The sequence below is a fragment of the Leiobunum rupestre genome, chromosome 3 (genome assembly GCF_980474605.1).
Source record: "Leiobunum rupestre chromosome 3, qqLeiRupe1.1.hap1, whole genome shotgun sequence".
Classification (NCBI taxonomy): Eukaryota; Metazoa; Arthropoda; class Arachnida; order Opiliones; family Sclerosomatidae; genus Leiobunum; species Leiobunum rupestre.
Genome location: NC_143386.1, coordinates 46,504,652 through 46,524,920, shown reverse-complemented (window position 1 = coordinate 46,524,920; position 20,269 = coordinate 46,504,652). Strand labels below are relative to the sequence as shown.

Genomic DNA, 20,269 nt, shown 5'->3' with positions numbered 1-20,269 from the left:
CCCGCTCGTCGCCGTCGACCATTGCCTCTGCCCTCAGCGGGGAGTAATGAAGGATGGGGCTGAAAGGGGGAAAACCAAACATGGACGCGCCCAGGATAATACCGCGAAAAAGAGTGTATACTACCGAGGGGCTAACCAATAAGAATTGGCCTGTAAACCGATTATGTAATCATTAATGAGTACATGATTACGATGAGTACAGAATGATTACGATGAGTACAGAGTGATTACGATGAGTACAGAGTGATTACGATGAGTACAGAATGATTACGATGAGTACAGAATGATTACGATGAGTACAGAATGATTACGATGAGTACAGAATGATTACGATGAGTACAGAATGATTACGATGAGTACAGAATGATTACGATGAGTACAGAGTGATTACGATGAGTACAGAATGATTACGATGAGTACAGAATGATTACGATGAGTACAGAATGATTACGATGAGTACAGAATGATTACGATGAGTACAGAGTGATTACGATGAGTACAGAATGATTACGATGATTACGATGAGTACAGAATGATTACGATGAGTATACAGGCAACCCAAAACTTTAAATTGTTAGAGATGAGTAATTGAGTACCAAAGAATTCCAATGAATACGCGTGATTATAGATGATTACGCGCTATTACAGATGATTACACGTGAGCACGAAGATTACAAATGATTACGGGATTACGAATGAGTACAAATGATTACGGGATTACGAATGAGTACAAAAGATTACGGGATTACCAGTGGCGTAGCTGAGAACTCAGAGGCCCCCCTTGAAGCTCGAGGCCCCCCGCACCGCGGACCATCAGCTACGCCACTGGGGATTACGAATGAGTCCAAAAAATTACAGAAGATTACGTAATCATTACAGTTAGGGTATAGAGTAGTAGCACTCCGTAGCTTTGGCCATGGCCGCTATTTTGGTCGCAATTTTTTTATCTATAAGAAAGAGCATTACTCTATACACGGGAAGTGGTTAGCCCCTCGTATACTACCTCTTGCCAGCTACGAAGCAGTTGGTTGATTTGTGCATAAGTTTCGGTTTTACACCACCAGATGGATTCATGTAGCCAGTTTGGCCAAGGACAGTAGATACAGGGACGAGAAAGCAGGGGAAAAAATTCGATTTTAAACGTCTTCATATTCACGGGGAGTTAGATGTTAACAAACCGCCGCCATTGTTAAGACGTGGTTCACCATGGACCATATTATTGTAGTTAGTTTTTACCATTTTGATGTTCAATTAAAAATAAAACTACGAGCGTAAATAAAAAATGTCCATTTGTTTTGAACACTTAAGCCTCGTCAAGAACCGCTAAAATTAGGTGACCGCCATTTTTTTTGTTTACAACTAACTCTCCTTGCGTTTAGGTCGTTTTAGGAGATATATTCCAACAGAGGCCGCCAATACACTTTCTCGTCCCTGTATCTACTGTCCTTGGTTTGGCCAGTCATTAGCCTAACGTTAAAACCCCATTCGTTTCAAACTTAGGGGGGCCTTGATAGTCTAATGATATGATCCCCTTCCGCCGCAAGAATTTTCATTTTCCGCTTTCACTTGACAAACCCGCTGAATATAAAATTATCCGCTAGGAACGTGAAGCAATATTTTAACGCTGACAAAGTAGCGGAAGCAGATTTTGGAGATTTGTATCCTCTACTAGCCTTAGTAGAGGATAAAATTTAAATTACATGCCTTAGCACGATAGCAACTTAAACACGTACGTCTACGACGAAACGACCGTTAGATACTTCTAGACTGATGAGCCATGTACTAATGAATACCGTAGTTTTCCTTGGCGCTTTTAAATCACTTTGACAGTAACGATGGGATGCCTGTAGACTTATTAATAAGACAATCTCCGTATGTGATGTCTTCGAAGAACGCCGATAAAACCGGTTTGGAAGGGGAACGAATAAGGAAAAATATGAAATAATGAAAAAACTAATAAAATTTAATAGGCTCATTTGAAAACATTTATCTATACACTTTCGTGTCATAGCTTTTATTCGCCACTCAGCAACGAAACGCTAAGTTTTGACCTATTTTCCAAGCAGGTTAGTACGATTTATCCTATTTTTCATCTTCTCATATATAGAGACGCGAGTAATTACATAAAATGGGTTAATATGAACTTCTGGTATTAGCTATAGCTTTAAAGAGACCTTGAGCCAAGATCTAAGGTTACTCACTCTGCCTGTTTTTTTGACACAGTATGTGTCGGAAATCCGTTTAAAGGTAATATGAAAATCAATGAATTTAACATTTCTTCCACCAGGTTTAACAGAAGTTAGGGGTAATTAACGCTAGTTACGTTAAAAAAGGCCAAATCATAGCGTGTGTTAGTAGACGATTTTAAGATTTAGTTTTTACTTCCTTTAACGGAAGGATTTTCTTTGACCTTTTTAGGGCCGAAATTTCATATTTCATTATTGTCAGAAGTTAATGAATTTACTTCAACCAATGTTTTAGTTATATTTCAATTAAAAGATTATTATAACGTTTAACGAACTAAATAACAATTACAACGTTTATCATATAACAGAAATAATATTACCTTCATAAAATTTAGCAGACAAATTTAAATTCCCTAGCTTAAAAAAATATATATCTGATATTTCCCTGGCCGTACCTAGACATTTAGGGCCCCCGGACAAATTATGTCATCGCGGGCCCTTCTAAGTGGAATTATCCAGGGGGAGGGGGGTTACTGGTGATGTTTCCCTATTGTACCGGGCACCTTAAAATCACTCTTCTGCGCCCTTTTTCGGACGATTTTTACCCACTGCTTCCTTTTGCACGACCTTGCCCCACTCTGCACTGCCTTGCCCTCACTTCACCCTGCCTCATTCTGCACCGCATTGCCCCCTCTGCATCGCCTTACCCTATCTGCACCGCCCTACCCTCTCTGAACCACCTTGCCCCCTGCACCGCCCTGCCCGTGGCCACCCTCGTGTAAATGACGTCATTTTGTATTTTCCTTTATAATACGTAAATAAGTAACTTCTAATAAGTGGCATAGACCTACTTCTGCCTAGTCTTGCACCCTTTGACTGTAGAGAGCTTCACACCCTCTTTTCTCATAGTCTACCACCTCCTGTCAGTAACCTTATTAATGTTGTTGAAGTAATATTATTGATTCTATTGATTCTCTATAATCTTTGACAGAGAAATGCTATCAAAGTTTTTGCCATCGAAATTTATATTATTTAACATTATCTCTAGATAAAGCAGATTGAATATTTATCTAATTACCGATAATAAGGTTATAATATCGAAAACGTTGGCTGTTGTTGAGCATTTGGCCACTTGGAATCATCACAATAACAATAGATAAAAATGAAATACGAAGGACTCATAGCGTTGACGATATTAACTTGCTGCCTGGAAGCGAAATCTTTCGAAAAGTCGCTTACCACATTCGAAACCGAGACAGTCAACGCCGTTTCTGGCCCGTTGGATGATCCGGATTTGAACAGAAATGTCGTAAGTATCAAAATATCCGTTTTTCAAAATCAAATATATTTTTAACTTAATTATGATGTTGGGACGTAGTCGCAGCTTATAATTAGCAAGGGATACCCCGTAGAGGAGCATAACGTTGTCACTCAGGATGGCTACATATTAGGAGTGCAAAGAATACCCCATGGTAAAAACAGCCGCAACAGGACCCCGAAGAACAAGAGAGTCAAGACGTTCCTGCTGCACCATGGTCTCATGAGCGCTTCCAACGACTGGGTCATGAATTTCGACCAACAAAGTTTGGGTTTCATCTTGGCCGATTTGGGTTACGACGTTTGGCTAGGAAATGCCAGGTAGATGCCTTTATACACTAAAACCATAAGTAACATTTAACCATAGCATATGTAACATAATTACTCATAAGTGTGCCAGAAAGAACTTTTTCTTAATGAGACGTAATTGACGTCACTTCCCAGTCGATGACGGTTTTATCGTCATCAAAACTAGTTCTGGTGGGGAGGGAAGGAAGTTAAAACCAGTTTTACGCCAAGGTTCGTAAAAATGCTCGACGTTAGTCCGTATTTTCTTTGGTGGCTGTGAAATAAGGTCTCATTTAAATTTTTAATACAGAGATGTTAAGCAGAGGCACACTTATGAGTAATTATGTTACATATGACCATAGTTATGACACTTGAAAAACAAGTAGAACTACCCTATACTGCTAATAACGTTATTAACTTCAAATATGTATATGTACGATATTTATCACCTATTAGATATTACGTTTTACAGCCTTTAGATGGATTACTTACCTCATAAATGATACATATACAAAGACGAACAAATCAAGCAAATTTGTTAGTCTTTGTGGGTCTATTTTTGAGCCAAATTAAAATTCATCCAAATCGAGAATACTCAGAAAATATAAGCTCTTAGAAACAACCACAAGGAGATCGCAGCTAGCCCTTAAACTCGCTAACGCCGTGTTGTGTACAAATTTCATTGGACGGGCCTTTACGCTGAACGTTTTACGGGCGGGGGGGGGAGACAATTTCCGAATTTTCCCCTTCCGACGGCAGCAGGCGCTAAAGCGTCTAGCCAATGAAAAATGTACGCAAGAAAGTGCACGACTTTTGACGGGTTGCGTTCTCCTTGTGCGGGGTCACTGGGGTGCTGTGTTTGTTGCTCCAAGGCAGTGATTTCGAAACGAGGGTACAAGGTCTATATTATGTTTGTGGTATGGATTCCTGGTTTGATAAAAGCAATGACAATCTGTTGAATCCGTTCTGTACAGAGGGAACACCTACTCGAGGAAGCACGTCTCGATGAAAGAAACGGACAAGGAATTCTGGAGATTTTCGTAATTACGCCTTTTCACATCGCGTGGTAATAACTTGGCAAAGATACGTTTGTCTTTTTCAAGGTGGGACGACATTGCCTTGTCCGATTTGCCAGCGACTATCGACTACATTCTGAACGTGACTGGTGAGGAGCAATTACACTACGTTGGCCATTCAATGGGAACTACAATCGCCTTCGCCCTTCTCTCTACGATACCGAAGTACAACGATAAGGTACGCCATAGTGTTGTTAATTTTCAGGAAAATTTTGTAGAAAATTTTCCGCTTAAATAAAACATCTTCCCAGAAATTGCCAAGAAGTAATATTTCCGACAGCCAGGACTCATAAGTTATTATTTATATAGTGCTTGGTGAAATACTAGAAAGCTGGAAACTTTATCGAACGTAACATCAGTTTTTTGCTAAGCCTTAACATGCCAAAAAAATTACCTGGTGAAAAGGAAACACTTGTTGCATACCGTACTGCAAATTAATATGTTTAGTTCTAAAGGAATGAGTTTTCATCTTTTTCCAAAAGATAATTTTATACGAAATGAATTAACTCTGCCTCCATGAGAAGCTTTGCCTGGTATTATAAAAATATTACATATAATTTTAATTATTTATACCATAAGAGGATGATAATAATAATAATATTATCTTCTTATACTTAGTTTTAAAAACATTATATATGGTACCTTAAAATATATTATCGAAAATAAACATTAGTATGATCCTTATACACGTGAGCCGACGCGTTTCTTATCTCATGAGGGCAAAAACGCGTCTCCAATTGGCTTAAATATGACTTTGTGGCTAGCCATTCTAACCGTTTAACCGACCGACCGGAAATAGCTCCTTCCCAGAAAAATTTGGAGAGGGGAGTAGAAACCGAGTATCTTTTATTGAAGCGTCCATTGCGGAAGTTTTTTCGCAAATCAGAAAAATTAAAAAGTGAAACATAAATTACTTTTTAGGGTTTTTAATGTTTTTATCTTTTTATCGATATAAAATGTCTAATAACAGTAAACATACTACAAAACATTAATAGTGCTACATTGTTATCAGTTTAAAGCTAGTCTAAAGGTTTAGACTTTTTTTATGCGGCTATAACTGGTTTTAAACCAGGTGGTTATAACCGGTATGGCAGGTTCCATTCCAACCCTAGTCGACAGTCGACCGAAAATATTACTCCTAGGAATTTTCTGGCATTAAAAATGTGATTGGCCGACGGTCGGTTGACCTCGCCGTGGTGATCTTAAAGGTTACATTTAAGAAAGACGTACTTTGCCGCAATACACGCTTCTATCTCTGGCGTTTCCCAAAACGGGCGAAATGGGGGAAAAAACGGCGCTTGGTGCGCTGACGTCAAAAATGGGAATTCCTCTCTCTATCAGGCTCCGTCACGTGACCACTAGCGTTTTCCCGTTTTGGAGTGAATCATGTCGTCTGCTTAAATATCCCCTTTCTAATGCAAATTAAAAATTAATTACGGTCACAAAATAATAAATGAACTGTTTTTAGGATATATTATACTCTAAGCTTCACGAAAAAATAGGTTTTTATTTTTATTAAATGTAACCTTTAAAAGGCAACTCTGATTTGTTATAAGGGGCACTATAACACGCAAGCTGATAACCAAAGTTTACACCTTACTGTTACAGGTGAAATCGGTAATGGCCTTAGCCCCGGTAGCCAAAGTTACCAATATCAATAATCCCATCAAGTACTTGTCGCCGCTCGCCCACGACGGAGAGGTAAGAATTTCCCAGCAGCCTCTGCTAAAGTTAACTTTTTAAACTCCACCACGACTCTCTCAGCTGCTGTTGCATTTATTTGGAGAGTACGACTTTGCGCCCAACACGAAACTGGTCAAATTCCTAGCGGATCTAGTGTGCGGACACAAGGCGCTCAAATACGTCTGCCAAAATATCGTCTTCTTGCTGAGCGGACCTGAAACCGACCAACTCAACATTGTAAGATACGTCAATTAGACAACGCGTTCGTGACATACCACTTTAAACCAAGGTACTTTTACCGTAGACGAGACTTCCGGTATACCTGCATAAATTTCCAGCCGGAACCTCGACCCCTTGCATCGTGCATTACGCTCAGGTGAGTCATTCACTAACAATAGGCTTCGAGCATAGAGCCATCCGCTGCAATATATGTTAACTAGACTTGTTGATTTCAACTAAACACATTCAATTTAAAACAATAATCAACTAATCTAATACCCAAGGCACAACCCAAGTCATCAAGCCACTTTTAATGTTTTTATCCTACATAGCTGGGTTAAATTGCTAAGGAGGGTGGTGGCATGAACGAACTACAGAAGGACACTTATAGCGTAGCCTTCTACAACAGTACCGTTAAAGTGCGACTCGTGTTTCCGGCCATTTTTTCACGTGTCCAACCGCGTTTTCAGGGGCAAGTCACGTGAGCTTTACGTCACTAACTAACAAGGAGACGACCCGAGGTGTTACACACCGATTTTGTTTAAACTCGGGGGATTGGTAGACCTTCATGTAACTTGAAAAATCCTTAAGGGAATTTATTCAATGGGCAACGGTTTTGCCATGGCAACGAAAAATGTTTTTGACAACATAAAATGGAAATTTTTCCTACTTAAGCCATATCGGTTCATTTTCACCCATTTGGTTCAAATTGATCACAATGTGATCAATTTAATTGTGATCAATTTTTTTCGTCAATTTTTAACAATTTTTTATAATTTTGGTATTTTAAATATTTTTAATTTTTTTAAATTTTTTCATCCAAATCCCATGTTATTTTCAATGAGAAAATTTCCATTTTATGTTGTCAAAAACATTTTTCGTTGCCATGGCAAAACCGTTGCCCATTGAATAAATTCCCTTTAGGATTTTTCAAGTTACATGAAGGTCTACCAATCCCCCGAGGTTGAACAAAATCGGTGTGTAACACCTCGGGTCGTCTCCTTGTAAGTGGAATTATCGAAAAGAGAACACCGCTACTAAAATTCAAAATGCTCGAAAACGGAGACGCGTAATTTCCCACGTCACGTGACATTTTATTTGCCAACGCGCCTTGGTGAGAAAATCACGAACTAACCCCATCTGAGCTGCTATGGAACATTAGCGTGAAGTGAAATGTAGCCCGAGACGTGTCCTTCAGTAGTTCGTCTATGGTGGTAGAAAGCCCTTCATGGCACGCGAGCCAATAGCAAGTTTCTATGGAAAGGGTAAGCCGAGAAGTGCGGGCGAAAACCCCTCTAACCAGCAATGAGAGAGCTTACAAACTCAACTCGGAAGGAGTAATTTCGAGTTTTCACCCAGTGCCACAAGTTGGTATCGAACCCGGCTCCTCTTGATTTGAGGCGAAAGTGTTAACTGCTCCTCCCCACATAGGTGGATATGTTTCGCTGGTTCCAGAAGAAAAGGCGTAAGCTTTTTACGATAAATGAAAGTTTTCGCTGGCTCTGAGATAGGCCTTGTTTGGATGTTGCGATTTGGGAGTAAAGACAGTAAACTGATAAAATCGTCCCCTTATCCAGAATTCATCTGATAAAATGGCGACGGGCAGCCATTTTGGGAAAATATTTTTACCAGGACTCAAACTGTTCGCCAGCACAGAATCAGAGTGAAATGACGTCATAGTGTTACTCTTTTTACCCTACTCCGAAATCCCAGGACAAGCGAAAAGTATCCCCTTTTGTGTCTGAGTGACGATACTTCTGACAAAAATACAAACATAAGCTATATTCCTCATTTGATATAATAACGGAATGCTCCTAATAATTACGAAATAAGTTTAAAAAATATGTTCCATAAGAATAATACACTTCCTAGACTTCACACGAAACAACGTTTTACAGTGTCTGTCTCAAGCCTAGCTGTAGGCTGCAAGTATGTCTTTTTCTGATCACGTCACTCGTCGTCATCTCCCAGTAAAATATTTGCTAAGCATAGGAAGTGTAGGGAGCTGTTGGCTCGCGTGGTATGAAGGGCTTGCCACCAGCCTCTTACGCATTGTAACCCGGCCACCTGAATTAATGGCATTAAAAGTCGCTTGATGACTTGGGCCTAAGGTGGTGCCTTGGGTATTAGCCTAGCTGATTAGTATTATCCATTCCTTAGAAAAGCATATGCTAGGGTTGCTACTTTAGTTTAATGAATTCGTTACTTACCACGTACTTTAATTTCACTTTCAGTGTATTGTAGCGGATAAATTCCAAAGATTTGACTACGGGAAAGCCGAGAATGAACGACGATATGGACAGGTAATAATTTATATTTCAGCGTCATCTTGTGGTCAAAATTGTAACCAGTAACAGGGCCGGGTTAGCTTCTGTCTGAGGACTCCAAATTTTCGTCATAACGACCTTTCAATCTACCAGACAGTGGTGGAAAGCGAGTTAAATCAAAAGTCATATCTAGACCCTTATTTTTCCGCGAAAACTTCGGAAAACTTGCACTTTAATTTGTAGTTGCTACTTTGAGAAAATATTCCGCTAGATGGCGATAGCGATGCTAGCTCGCGAAATGTGAAAACCAGCCTTGGAAATAAGGTTTTATTTTAAACTGGTCCTTATGACCAGTGACCCCCTAGCATATGAATTATTAAACTGGTCCTTATGACCAGTGACCCCTAGCTTATGAATTATTAAACTGGTCTTATATAAAATGTTCTAATGTCATTTATAAGCCTAAAAAAACCTATACTACATGTTTAGAAGTTAGATTATGTTGCTAACATTAACTTTACACGTATTCAAAATAGCTAACTGTATTTTATGAGTACCACAAGAATAGTACAATATAGTACTATCTCATCTAAGACTACTACCATAGCCTAGAAGACCCTCGTAATTTACCGTATTATCACTCTTTCTCTAGGCCCCGTAACTCCAGAGTCCCCGGTCCGTTACCGCGTAGCCAGGTAGCCTACCGTACTCCAGGGAAAGCGAGACTAGAGGATTGAGGGTTTGAGGCCAGAGGGGGGTTAGACAGTTCGACTCGTTCGAGAGATGCGGGCGAAGGGACTCTACATAAAACCTCGACGTGCGCCCGCGGCGGTAGTAAGCGGAGTCGCTGTACATATAAATCCAGTGAATAGGGAAATCAAAATTGATATAAACCTTAAATTAATAGGTCATCTACTATTATTTGGAATTATTAAACTGGTCACCTTCTGTTTTTTGTTATTATTTCGAATTAATAAACTGGACACGGTGACCAGTGACCCCCCAAATTTTGAATAAATAAACTGGTCTGAGCAATTAATTAACTGGTCTTTGACCACCTGACCACCGTTATTTCCAAGGCTGGTGAAAACGGTGATTAAAGGGGAGTCTCTAAAGGAAAATGCATCCGATAAGGAAAGTGTACCGTTTCGATGGGATAGGTACATTTGTTCGAATTTCAATTGTCCGAACGGTGGAACAAATGTTTTAATTTCATTCGTCCGAACCGCCGAAATAACAAATGTTTCAATTGTTCGAATTGGATAACTTGTTTGTTTCATTCGTCCGAATCGGTAGCATCACTTGTCCGAATTCTGTCGCTAAATTAGTATTTCTTATTGCTGTTTTTTTTGTCCGGATTTTTTTTAGTGCAAGAATTAAAAATAAAAAACTACATTGTAAATATCGTTGTTTGTTCAAGTTGTTTTTTCTTAATTGCTGCTATATCTATATATTGTATATTTTATTTCATATTCGTATTAATATCGATCAATGTTTTGGATATTTTAGGTTAGGTTAGGTTAGGTTCGGTTCACGTTAATGTTACTATTTTCTTATATTAACAATATTTAAAAAAAACCAACCAATTCCTAATGTTCGAAAAAACGGACAAACGATTATTCGAACAAATGAAATTCGCCAGTAAAGTTAACATAAATTGAACGACTAAATCACCAACAAAAGTTGTGATAAATTTTTCGGGCAAATGAAATACGTTTTCCGGCATTCGGAGAAATGATCATTCGGACATTTGTACCACCTGTCGGACGAATGAAATTCGAACAAATGTACCCAAATCGTTTCGATTACTTTGGTTCATTTGCTTATGGTGGCATCTAGCGCCTTGTAGTGTGCAGTATGTAGCTCAACCAAGATAAAATATTCTGCTGAGGCATTTCTCTGTGACGTCTGGGGTTTGAAAAAATAATAAAATTTGAAAAAAAAAAAATAATAAGTTTTAGAAAATAGTATTTTAAAAATATTTAAAAATCGATAACTTTGAATCTATATCGACCCTATTGTCATAGAATAGACCATACACATTACAAGGTAGAATATTCATTTACAAGGAAAGGGTAATGTCGCCAGCAGTCTGAGACGTGTGTTTATTGTTTTTACATAAACCGTCGCTTACGATAGTGTTTAAAGTAGTTTTTCGTAGTACATGGGGTCGTTTTATTCTATTTCAACCATAGGCTGTATTGGCGCCATCTATAATAAATAAAAGCATTAAAATTTAACCTCTAACGGTTTTTTTCTAAATGTTTGTTTCCGTGGAAGCACTTTGTGAATGGTCCTACACTCTTTTTTTTTTTGCTCGTTATGAGCCATTGTAACGGGTGGGACAATACAGTCCGCTCGTCCATTTAATTAATCAGGTGCGAGATATGTGTTACGGCCACGCCAACGGGGGGATACTTGGGGATAGGGTTGGGACACCCGTGGCGGAAGTATGACAACCACCCGTTGTGGGATTAGTGGTCGTCCTCACACGGCCATTCACAAACTCTGCCTCCCGGACGCCTGGGATTACAGGAGTGAGCCACTACTCCCGGTCCTACACTCTTTTATTAAGGCCTACTTAAATATACGGTCGCAATAGACCTTAAAACCCAGTTTAAGTCGGTTTGAATGCCAGTTTTTATCAATAAAATTGAGAGAAACCGGCCATCAAAACTAGTTTCAACAAAAGTGACTTTATTACCAAAAGTGTTTCAATGGAAGAGTTTTAGAAATGAATGTTACTCGCAAAGTAAAAGTTGGGAGGGTATAAGTATGAGTAGGGAATGAAGTTCAAGAGTAGAAATAGTGTCGCCTGGTGAGTGCTTCGAGAACTAAGGAAGCGATGGAGAAGGCTAGCAGGTTCAGTTAGTAACTTGGCGGGTTTATTGACTCTTTGGTCACTCAACGAAAAAGCTACCGCCATCTATGTACGTTTTAATAATAGAGTAGTAGCACTCTGTAGCTTTGGCCATGGCCGTCATTGTGGGCGCGAATTTTTTATAAGTAGGAAAAAGCATGGGTGACGTCGTGTGACGTGGCACTGCCATTACTCTATACATAATTTCCTCCCCTCATTTTTTTAACCACGTGTGAAATACAGTAGTTTTTGAGGAATTATCCCACTAAAATTATCCCCGCTTTGGCACTGCTTTAATTTCCCATAACTACTAGAACGCCTTTCTTGAATCTAAAATCACGTATCTCTGATATTGTTGTTTATATGTTAATTAAGGGTTCATTTAAAAAATAAACGCTGAATATGAAACAACAAAGGTTTTAAGTGAGAAAACTCTTTAGGGCGGGCACGCTTCCTCTAATAGAAGAATTGGGTGTTTCTACTATCGTTCCAGACTAGCGCCAAGAGCGAGAAAAGAGAGAAGCTATGGCGCACCCTACCAAACCAGGAGGGTTCTACTCCCTTTAAAGAGATGTACTTTTTTTTGACGAGTGACAACTGATTGACAGCTCTGGCAACTTAGTTGACAGCTCTGGCAACTTAGTTGACAGCTCTGGCAACATAATTGACAGCTCTGGCAACTTAGTTGACAGCTCTGGCAACATAATTGACAGCTCTGGCAACATAATTGACAGCTCTGGCAACTTACTTGACAGCTCTGACAGATTGAGTGATGTTCATTATCGATATTCTATTCAAAAACAGTCTGAGCTGTAGGTCAAGCTGTCCACGCTGACACTCCTCAAGAAATTGACAAGTTCAGTTTGGCACACGAGAAAATAGAATCTCTCTTCTCGGCCTTTGAACGCGGCTTTGGAGTGTTCGACTTATGGTCCACAAATGGCAATAATGTTTCAATTTGAACAGGCGACTCCTCCGGAGTTCCCCGTCGAAAGCATCACGACCCCCATCGCTCTGTTTTGGAGTTTGAACGACCAGTTGGCCGACCCGGCGGACGTGGCCCAACTGAAACCACGCATCAAGAATCTTCTGGACTACTACCAAATCGATTTCCCCCTGTGGACCCACCTCGATTTCGCAATCGGCGTCAACGCCAAGAAATACGTTTACGATCGCCTCCTACAAGTGCTCAACAAAATTGAGAATCAAAATCACGATTAAAGGAGGCTCGAACTCTCTTACTGTTGCAAATCTAGATAAGATTCCAAATTTATCAAATACTCGGTAAACAAAGTTAAGCTGATAAATTTTAATTATTAGTTAATTCGTCTTAGTATTTTAAGCTGTAAAGCAGGGTTGGCTGGTTTAAACCATGGTTTAATCCAAGTGATTTAAAAAAAAAAACAATAACTTAAAATTGTTCCAAAATGTTTGAACATTTTCTTATCGAAATGATTACACTTCTTAAACATTTACAAGGTGACCACATTTCCTATATTTTCAATACTTCCCTATAAATTCCTTAGGTTTTCTCATGTAGTATATAACCCGAAAACATTCCATCGTCGTGTACCCTTCTTCATCCTATATTTCACTTTATTTTATCTACTGTTTTTCGATAAGAATCATTATTTTTGCTTATGGTTTGTCCTATATTTTCTTTAATTCGCTTGAAAATTTCCCATTTTTTCTAAAAAATTTTCGAGGCATTTTCCTGGTCAACCTGGATTAATTTATACAAAATCAAAAATTGAAACTAAAACTAAAAATTCGTTTTGGTAAGACTTACAAAAAACGAAACCAAAACTAAAACTTTTTAGTTGATTGGAAAAATAGATTAATAGTAAAATAAAGCAGTGTTTAAAAAAAACCTGGTTTAAACAAAAAAAAGGTTTTTGGGTTTTTATTAAAAAAACGGGTTTTTTCCAACCCTATTGTTTGTAGTTTTTTAAATATTTTTATCAAACGCAATAAATATAGTTGCTTTTAAAATCTTGGTTTCATTAAGTGTGCATAAATAAACTCGTTTTTAATTTGTTCATATTTTACATAGCAATAAACCATTTGTTAAAGGGTATATAAAATCAAGAAATTCTGATGACCATCCCAAAGGGTTCCAATATGGTAGCTTTAGCTAGGAATTGTTAGAAAGAAATATATTATTTTTAAAGGGAGTAGAAACTAAATCTGCTAACGCGCGTTACTAGGGCTCGGTGTCGGTAAACTTTTAACCGTAACTAAGACACAAACGAATTTTTTCGAAAAATATTTCTTTGAATAAAAATTTTGTTAATATTTTTCGATCAATTTTATTCGTATAATTTGATTAATACGTATATTTTTTTAAATAAAGTTATCTTTTGATGTAATTATTAGCAAATATGTTCAATAGTTTTTTTTCTTAGTTCAACTATTATCCAATAATCTAAAATTCACCTAAGGTTTTTTTTTTCAACCAAAAAATTAAATTATTCTATCACTTTTTGGCCAAAACTTTATTTGATTATCTTCCGTGAGTTTTTCATTATTTATAGTTGGTAATATTTAAAAAATTCATATTTATCAATTACCGGAAAAAAATCTTTAGACTTTTGGTTTCTTATCGTACTAAAAAAAAACGATTTTTAAAACTTATGCGCAAGGTAGTTGAAATAAATATTTCACGTTTAATTGTTGCGATTAACCATGGCTGAAACGTATGGGGCGCCAAACCGGAAAAAACTAAATAACATTTCTAGAAATATTTTAACACTTCTAGGAATATTTTAACACTTCTAGTATAGGAATATTTTCAAACTCTAGGAATATTTTCAAACTCTAGGAATATTTTCAAACTCTATCAATTTTAAGAATCCTATATATTTTAATAAACTTTCTATAGATATTTTAAAGCGTTTCCTAGTTATTTTAAGAGAGACGTTTCCTACATATTTTACGGACATAATATATTTTTCGGCAAAACGCGGGAGAGAAAGCAGCGCTTGTAGTTTCCAATCGGAGAGTTGAGTGTGAACACTGTAAGGGCTAGCTATGATGGGATGGTACTTGTACCGTTGATGGAGTGGTACTTGTACCGTTGACCATAAATTTTCTTGAGGCGAGAACACGTAGAGCTCAAGCATCCGAGTTCAATTAGGAATTAGGAGACCAGGTTTTCCGGAGGATACCCGTAAATCAGATCGCTTATTGAAGGATGCAGATTCGGACACTAGATCTTTCAGTGAATATTTTTAAAACGCGGGACAGAAAGCAGCGCTTGTAGTTTCCAATCGGAGAGTTGAGTGTGAACACTGTAAAGGCGAACTATGATGGTACTTGTACCGTTGATGGGATGGTACTTGTACCATTGATGGGATGGTTCTTGTACCATTGATGGGATGGTTCTTGTACCATTGATGGGATGGTACTTGTACCATTGATGGGATGGTATTTGTACCATTGATGGGATGGTATTTGTACCATTGATGGGATGGTATTTGTACCATTGATGGGATGGTTCTTGTACCGTTGATGGGATGGTTCTTGTACCATTGATGGGATGGTATTTGTACCATTGATGGGATGGTTCTTGTACCGTTGATGGGATGGTTCTTGTACCGTTGATGGGATGGTTCTTGTACCATTGATGGGATGGTATTTGTACCATTGATGGGATGGTTCTTGTACCGTTGATGGGATGGTTCTTGTACCATTGATGGGATGGTTCTTGTACCATTGATGGGATGGTACTTGTACCATTGATGGGATGGTTCTTGTACCGTTGATGGGATGGTATTTGTACCATTGATGGGATGGTATTTGTACCATTGATGGGATGGCTCTTGTACCGTTGATGGGATGGTTCTTGTACCATTGATGGGATGGTTCTTGTACCATTGATGGGATGGTATTTGTACCATTGATGGGATGGTTCTTGTACCGTTGATGGGATGGTTCTTGTACCATTGATGGGATGGTATTTGTACCATTGATGGGATGGTTCTTGTACCGTTGATGGGATGGTTCTTGTACCGTTGATGGGATGGTTCTTGTACCATTGATGGGATGGTATTTGTACCATTGATGGGATGGTTCTTGTACCGTTGATGGGATGGTTCTTGTACCATTGATGGGATGGTTCTTGTACCATTGATGGGATGGTACTTGTACCATTGATGGGATGGTTCTTGTACCGTTGATGGGATGGTATTTGTACCATTGATGGGATGGTATTTGTACCATTGATGGGATGGTTCTTGTACCATTGATGGGATGGTTCTTGTACCATTGATGGGATGGTACTTGTACCATTGATGGGATGGTTCTTGTACCATTGATGGGATGGTTCTTGTACCATTGATGGGATGGTATTTGTACCATTGATGGGATGGTTCTTGTACCGTTGATGGGATGGTTCTTGTACCATTGATGGGATGGTACTTGTACCATTGATGGGATGGTTCTTGTACCATTGATGGGATGGTTCTTGTACCATTGATGGGATGGTATTTGTACCATTGATGGGATGGTTCGTGTACCGTTGATGGGATGGTTCTTGTACCATTGATGGGATGGTTCTTGTACCGTTGATGGGATGGTACTTGTACCATTGATGGGATGGTTCTTGTACCATTGATGGGATGGTTCTTGTACCATTGATGGGATGGTACTTGTACCATTGATGGGATGGTACTTGTACCATTGATGGGATGGTATTTGTACCATTGATGGGATGGTTCTTGTACCATTGATGGGATGGTATTTGTACCATTGATGGGATGGTTCTTGTACCGTTGATGGGATGGTTCTTGTACCATTGATGGGATGGTACTTGTACCATTGATGGGATGGTACTTGTACCATTGATGGGATGGTTCTTGTACCATTGATGGGATGGTATTTGTACCATTGATGGGATGGTTCGTGTACCGTTGATGGGATGGTTCTTGTACCGTTGATGGGATGGTTCTTGTACCATTGATGGGATGGTTCTTGTACCGTTGATGGGATGGTTCTTGTACCATTGATGGGATGGTATTTGTACCATTGATGGGATGGTTCTTGTACCATTGATGGGATGGTTCTTGTACCGTTGATGGGATGGTTCTTGTACCATTGATGGGATAGTACTTGTACCATTGCAGGGATGGTTCTTGTACCGTTGATGGAGAGGTACTTGTACCGTTGATGATAAGCCTCCACTGAAAGATCTAGTGTCCGAATCTGCATCCTTCAATAAGCGATCTGATTTACGGGTATCCTCCGGAAAACCTGGTCTCCTAATTCCTAATTGAACTCGGATGCTTGAGCTCTACGTGTTCTCGCCTCAAGAAAATTTATGGTCAACGGTACAAGTACCACTCCATCAACGGTACAAGTACCATCCCATCATAGCTAGCCTTTACAGTGTTCACACTCAACTCTCCGATTGGAAACTACAAGCGCTGCTTTCTCTCCCGCGTTTTGCCGAAAAATATATTATGTCCGTAAAATATGTAGGAAACGTCTCTCTTAAAATAACTAGGAAACGCTTTAAAATATAAAGGATTTTTAAAATTGATAGGTAATTTTAAAATATTCCTAGAGTTTGAAAATATTTCTAGAGTTTGAAAATATTCCCAGAAGTTTGAAAATATTCCTAGAATTGTTAAAATATTCCTAGAAATGTTATTTAGTTTTTCCGGTTTGGCGCCCCATATATAAGCCAATAAATAATATAACAATAATTACCAGCGGCAACTTTTAGGAGTGTATACAGTAGCGTAACTAGGAACTCCGGGGCCCCCCTTGAAAAACGACTCGGGGTCCTTTTAAAAAGCATCAATTTCAATCATAAACGTTTGGGGGCCCCCCCGCGCCGCGAGGTCTGCGGGGGCGCTATTTACGCCACTGAGTGTATATCGTATAGCTTTGCTGTGTGCAACCGACACCTGTTTTCTTTGAAGGACTATGAAGAACTCCTTTCTACGTGTAACTTATTTGTCTACGACAACGTCTGCTACTGTTGACATTATCTATACGCACACTATGGAAGTTAAGCGTAGAAAAAATTAACTTGGGAGAAAATGAGTAAACTTGTAAGACTATAACTCCTATATTTATTCACCCTACACGTTTACTAGTCCTTACTTATGTTGTCTATTAAGGAAGTAAAATTTCCATAGCTTACTAAAAGGATATTATTTCAGAAGTGGAGAAAGAAACGTAATTAGCCTTTTCAGTTTACATAGAGCCACATAGTGGCAAATGCGAGAAGCTCATGAAATGCTGGATTTTCGTCTGCTAAGCAGACGATTTTTCCATAAAGCGTCTGCTTAGCAGATGAAAATCCAGCAGTTTATGAGCTTCTTGCATTTGCCACTACGTGGCTCTATGTAAACTGAAAAGGCTGATTATTGAAAGTGCGATACTTGTACCCGGATGCTTGTAAGGACTGGTCACTCAATCGCGTTGTGGGGGCATTGAGGACCAAAAATGCCCGTCTCACTGAAACGTCGCTCCGTATTTTAGTAAACTGCGCAAACGACACAGGTTATATTGCGCTCTGGCCAGATGTCTGTAGACTTCCGCGGCCCAGATTAGAAAGGGAATTTGATGACCAACTTTATCCATTTTGTTAAAATAAAATGTATTTCACCGTTTCATTAGTCAGCATTGACACTTCAGTTAATTTCGTGATTTATCTATCCATCCTTTTCGGAATTAAGTGTAAGATACTAGCAGCACCAGATGAAAACATAGTTATATTATTTGCTAAACCATGGTTTTTATTATAAAAATAGATAAAAGTAGTTGACTATTATCCATGGGTAGACTAATACGAGTTTTCCATTAGTGTTTTATTACATTTTAGTCGAGGCACATCGCAACCGGAACAACAAATATGATTGATTAACGAAGAAATATGGTCTATATTTCCAGAAAAAAACTATTTGCTTTTTTTCGGTAAATATTTAATTCGTAAATATTTCGAAGAGTTATAATTTGATCTTATTTCTCTTAAAAAAACAAGTGTGTACAAATTTATTTAAATAAAAGGTCATATCGGCTTCATGATAAAAAAATACATTCGGGGAAAGTAAGGCGGCGGTGAATTTATTGCGATCAAGATAATGTTTTTTTTTCAAACTATATAATTAGTTGATAAACAAACTCGAGATTTTACCGTTAAATTATCTGGAAGTTTTCCGATTAATCATGGTTAACTGAATTTACCGGTTGAAACGATCAGAAAAATCCGAGCCCTACGCGTTACGACCAGCGGCGTAGCGATACCTTTTTCGCATCCCAAAATCGTTTAACCAGAAATTATTAATCGAGCCAGCTAATGTTCTAATAGGTGATTATGAAAAAGAATTGCGCGCAAAGGCTCACGGGAGTTGGTTATTTTTTGACAAAGCGTCGGCTGCTTAAATTCGTCTGCACCTACCAGGGCCGCGGTCGTCTGCGTTTAGTAAAAAGCACCAACCATGGATTGATTGTTTGAAAAGTTAGTATTTTTCTAAAATTATTAAAAATACATAAAGTTAACAAATTTATTCATAGTTTGCACCGAAGGGAGGGGCCTATGGTCTCCAAGGAAACTGGGAGGGCGATCAAAAATTCAAACCATTTCGCGCGTAGCTACTATATAGGTAGCCATTTTGTTGGTAATCTCGTCAAAGCTACAAAACGTATTAGATTTATGCTTTAAAATTTTAAATGGGCCCTAAACAAAGCCACATAAGATTCTAAGGCCGGGTTATTTAAATAAAATATCAAATTACGACAGAAATATCTACGAAAAGAAGTTAACAAAGCTTATCAAAGTTAGGCCTTTGCGGTCATCCTTTTTACAATTACCTTCACTATCGAATAAAATAAACAATTTTCGCTCTCCATTGGTAATTGAACTACTCGAACAATTTTTAACCAGGCAGATAACCATTTTTAACGTGAAAATAATTCCTTAATCATTTGAAAATAATTAAAATCTGCAAACAGACGATTGAAACTGTTAACCCTCCCGTTTTACTAAGAAATCTACACCTTCAAAATGGCGGCAAAGAAACGTTCATTCTTGCTCAAATTAAATATTTATTCTTGGTTCTTATATCTATACTTGGAACTGCGTCATTGATGACGTAGGGATGCAAACTATGTATTATACAGGGTGTTAACTTAAAAATGGACCAGGGCGAATATCTCAAAATGTGTTTTAGCTACGATTTTGAAATTTTAGGTTGTTATAGAGCGCTCAGGGGGTCACCCAACTATGAAAATTCCAATGACCTTGAACCATGTCTTCAAGGTCATTCGAAAATTAACTTGAGAACCGTAAGAGCTACGAAGTTGGTTCCAATTAGAAAGTTGTTCCCCGTCACATTTTATGGTTAACTAGCTTTGACTCGATCT

General features: G+C 38.5%; 1 protein-coding gene and 1 long non-coding RNA gene across 2 annotated transcripts; one reads left to right on the top strand and one right to left on the bottom strand.

Moving 5' to 3' along the window:
* The first annotated feature begins 3,301 nt into the window (after positions 1-3,301).
* LOC149951984 (gastric triacylglycerol lipase-like) lies at positions 3,302-14,201 on the top strand. Its single transcript, XM_090168444.1, has 9 exons — positions 3,302-3,495; positions 3,565-3,824; positions 4,766-4,831; positions 4,895-5,045; positions 6,476-6,568; positions 6,632-6,787; positions 6,855-6,926; positions 9,004-9,072; positions 12,863-14,201. The coding sequence occupies exons 1-9, from the start codon at positions 3,349-3,351 to the stop codon at positions 13,115-13,117; spliced, it is 1,269 nt and encodes a 422-aa protein (XP_090024570.1). The 5' UTR covers positions 3,302-3,348; the 3' UTR covers positions 13,118-14,201.
* LOC149951985 (uncharacterized) lies at positions 6,675-11,271 on the bottom strand. The gene is made up of 4 exons (XR_016479886.1): positions 11,171-11,271; positions 8,980-9,182; positions 6,826-6,970; positions 6,675-6,764 (listed from the first exon to the last, which is right to left on the bottom strand). It is a non-coding gene; the product is annotated as an uncharacterized LOC149951985 (long non-coding RNA).
* Positions 14,202-20,269: the final 6,068 nt, after the last annotated feature.

What these genes read in the sequence shown, in the direction of transcription:
- LOC149951984 (XM_090168444.1), top strand. Translation starts at nt 3,349, where the DNA reads ATGAAATACGAAGGACTCATAGCGTTGACGATATTAACTTGCTGCCTG. An exon ending in AAACCGACCAACTCAACATT is followed by an intron (nt 6,788 to 6,854) that starts GTAAGATACGTC and finishes CTTTTACCGTAG; the next exon opens with ACGAGACTTCCGGTATACCT. An exon ending in GCATCGTGCATTACGCTCAG is followed by an intron (nt 6,927 to 9,003) that starts GTGAGTCATTCA and finishes TTTCACTTTCAG; the next exon opens with TGTATTGTAGCGGATAAATT.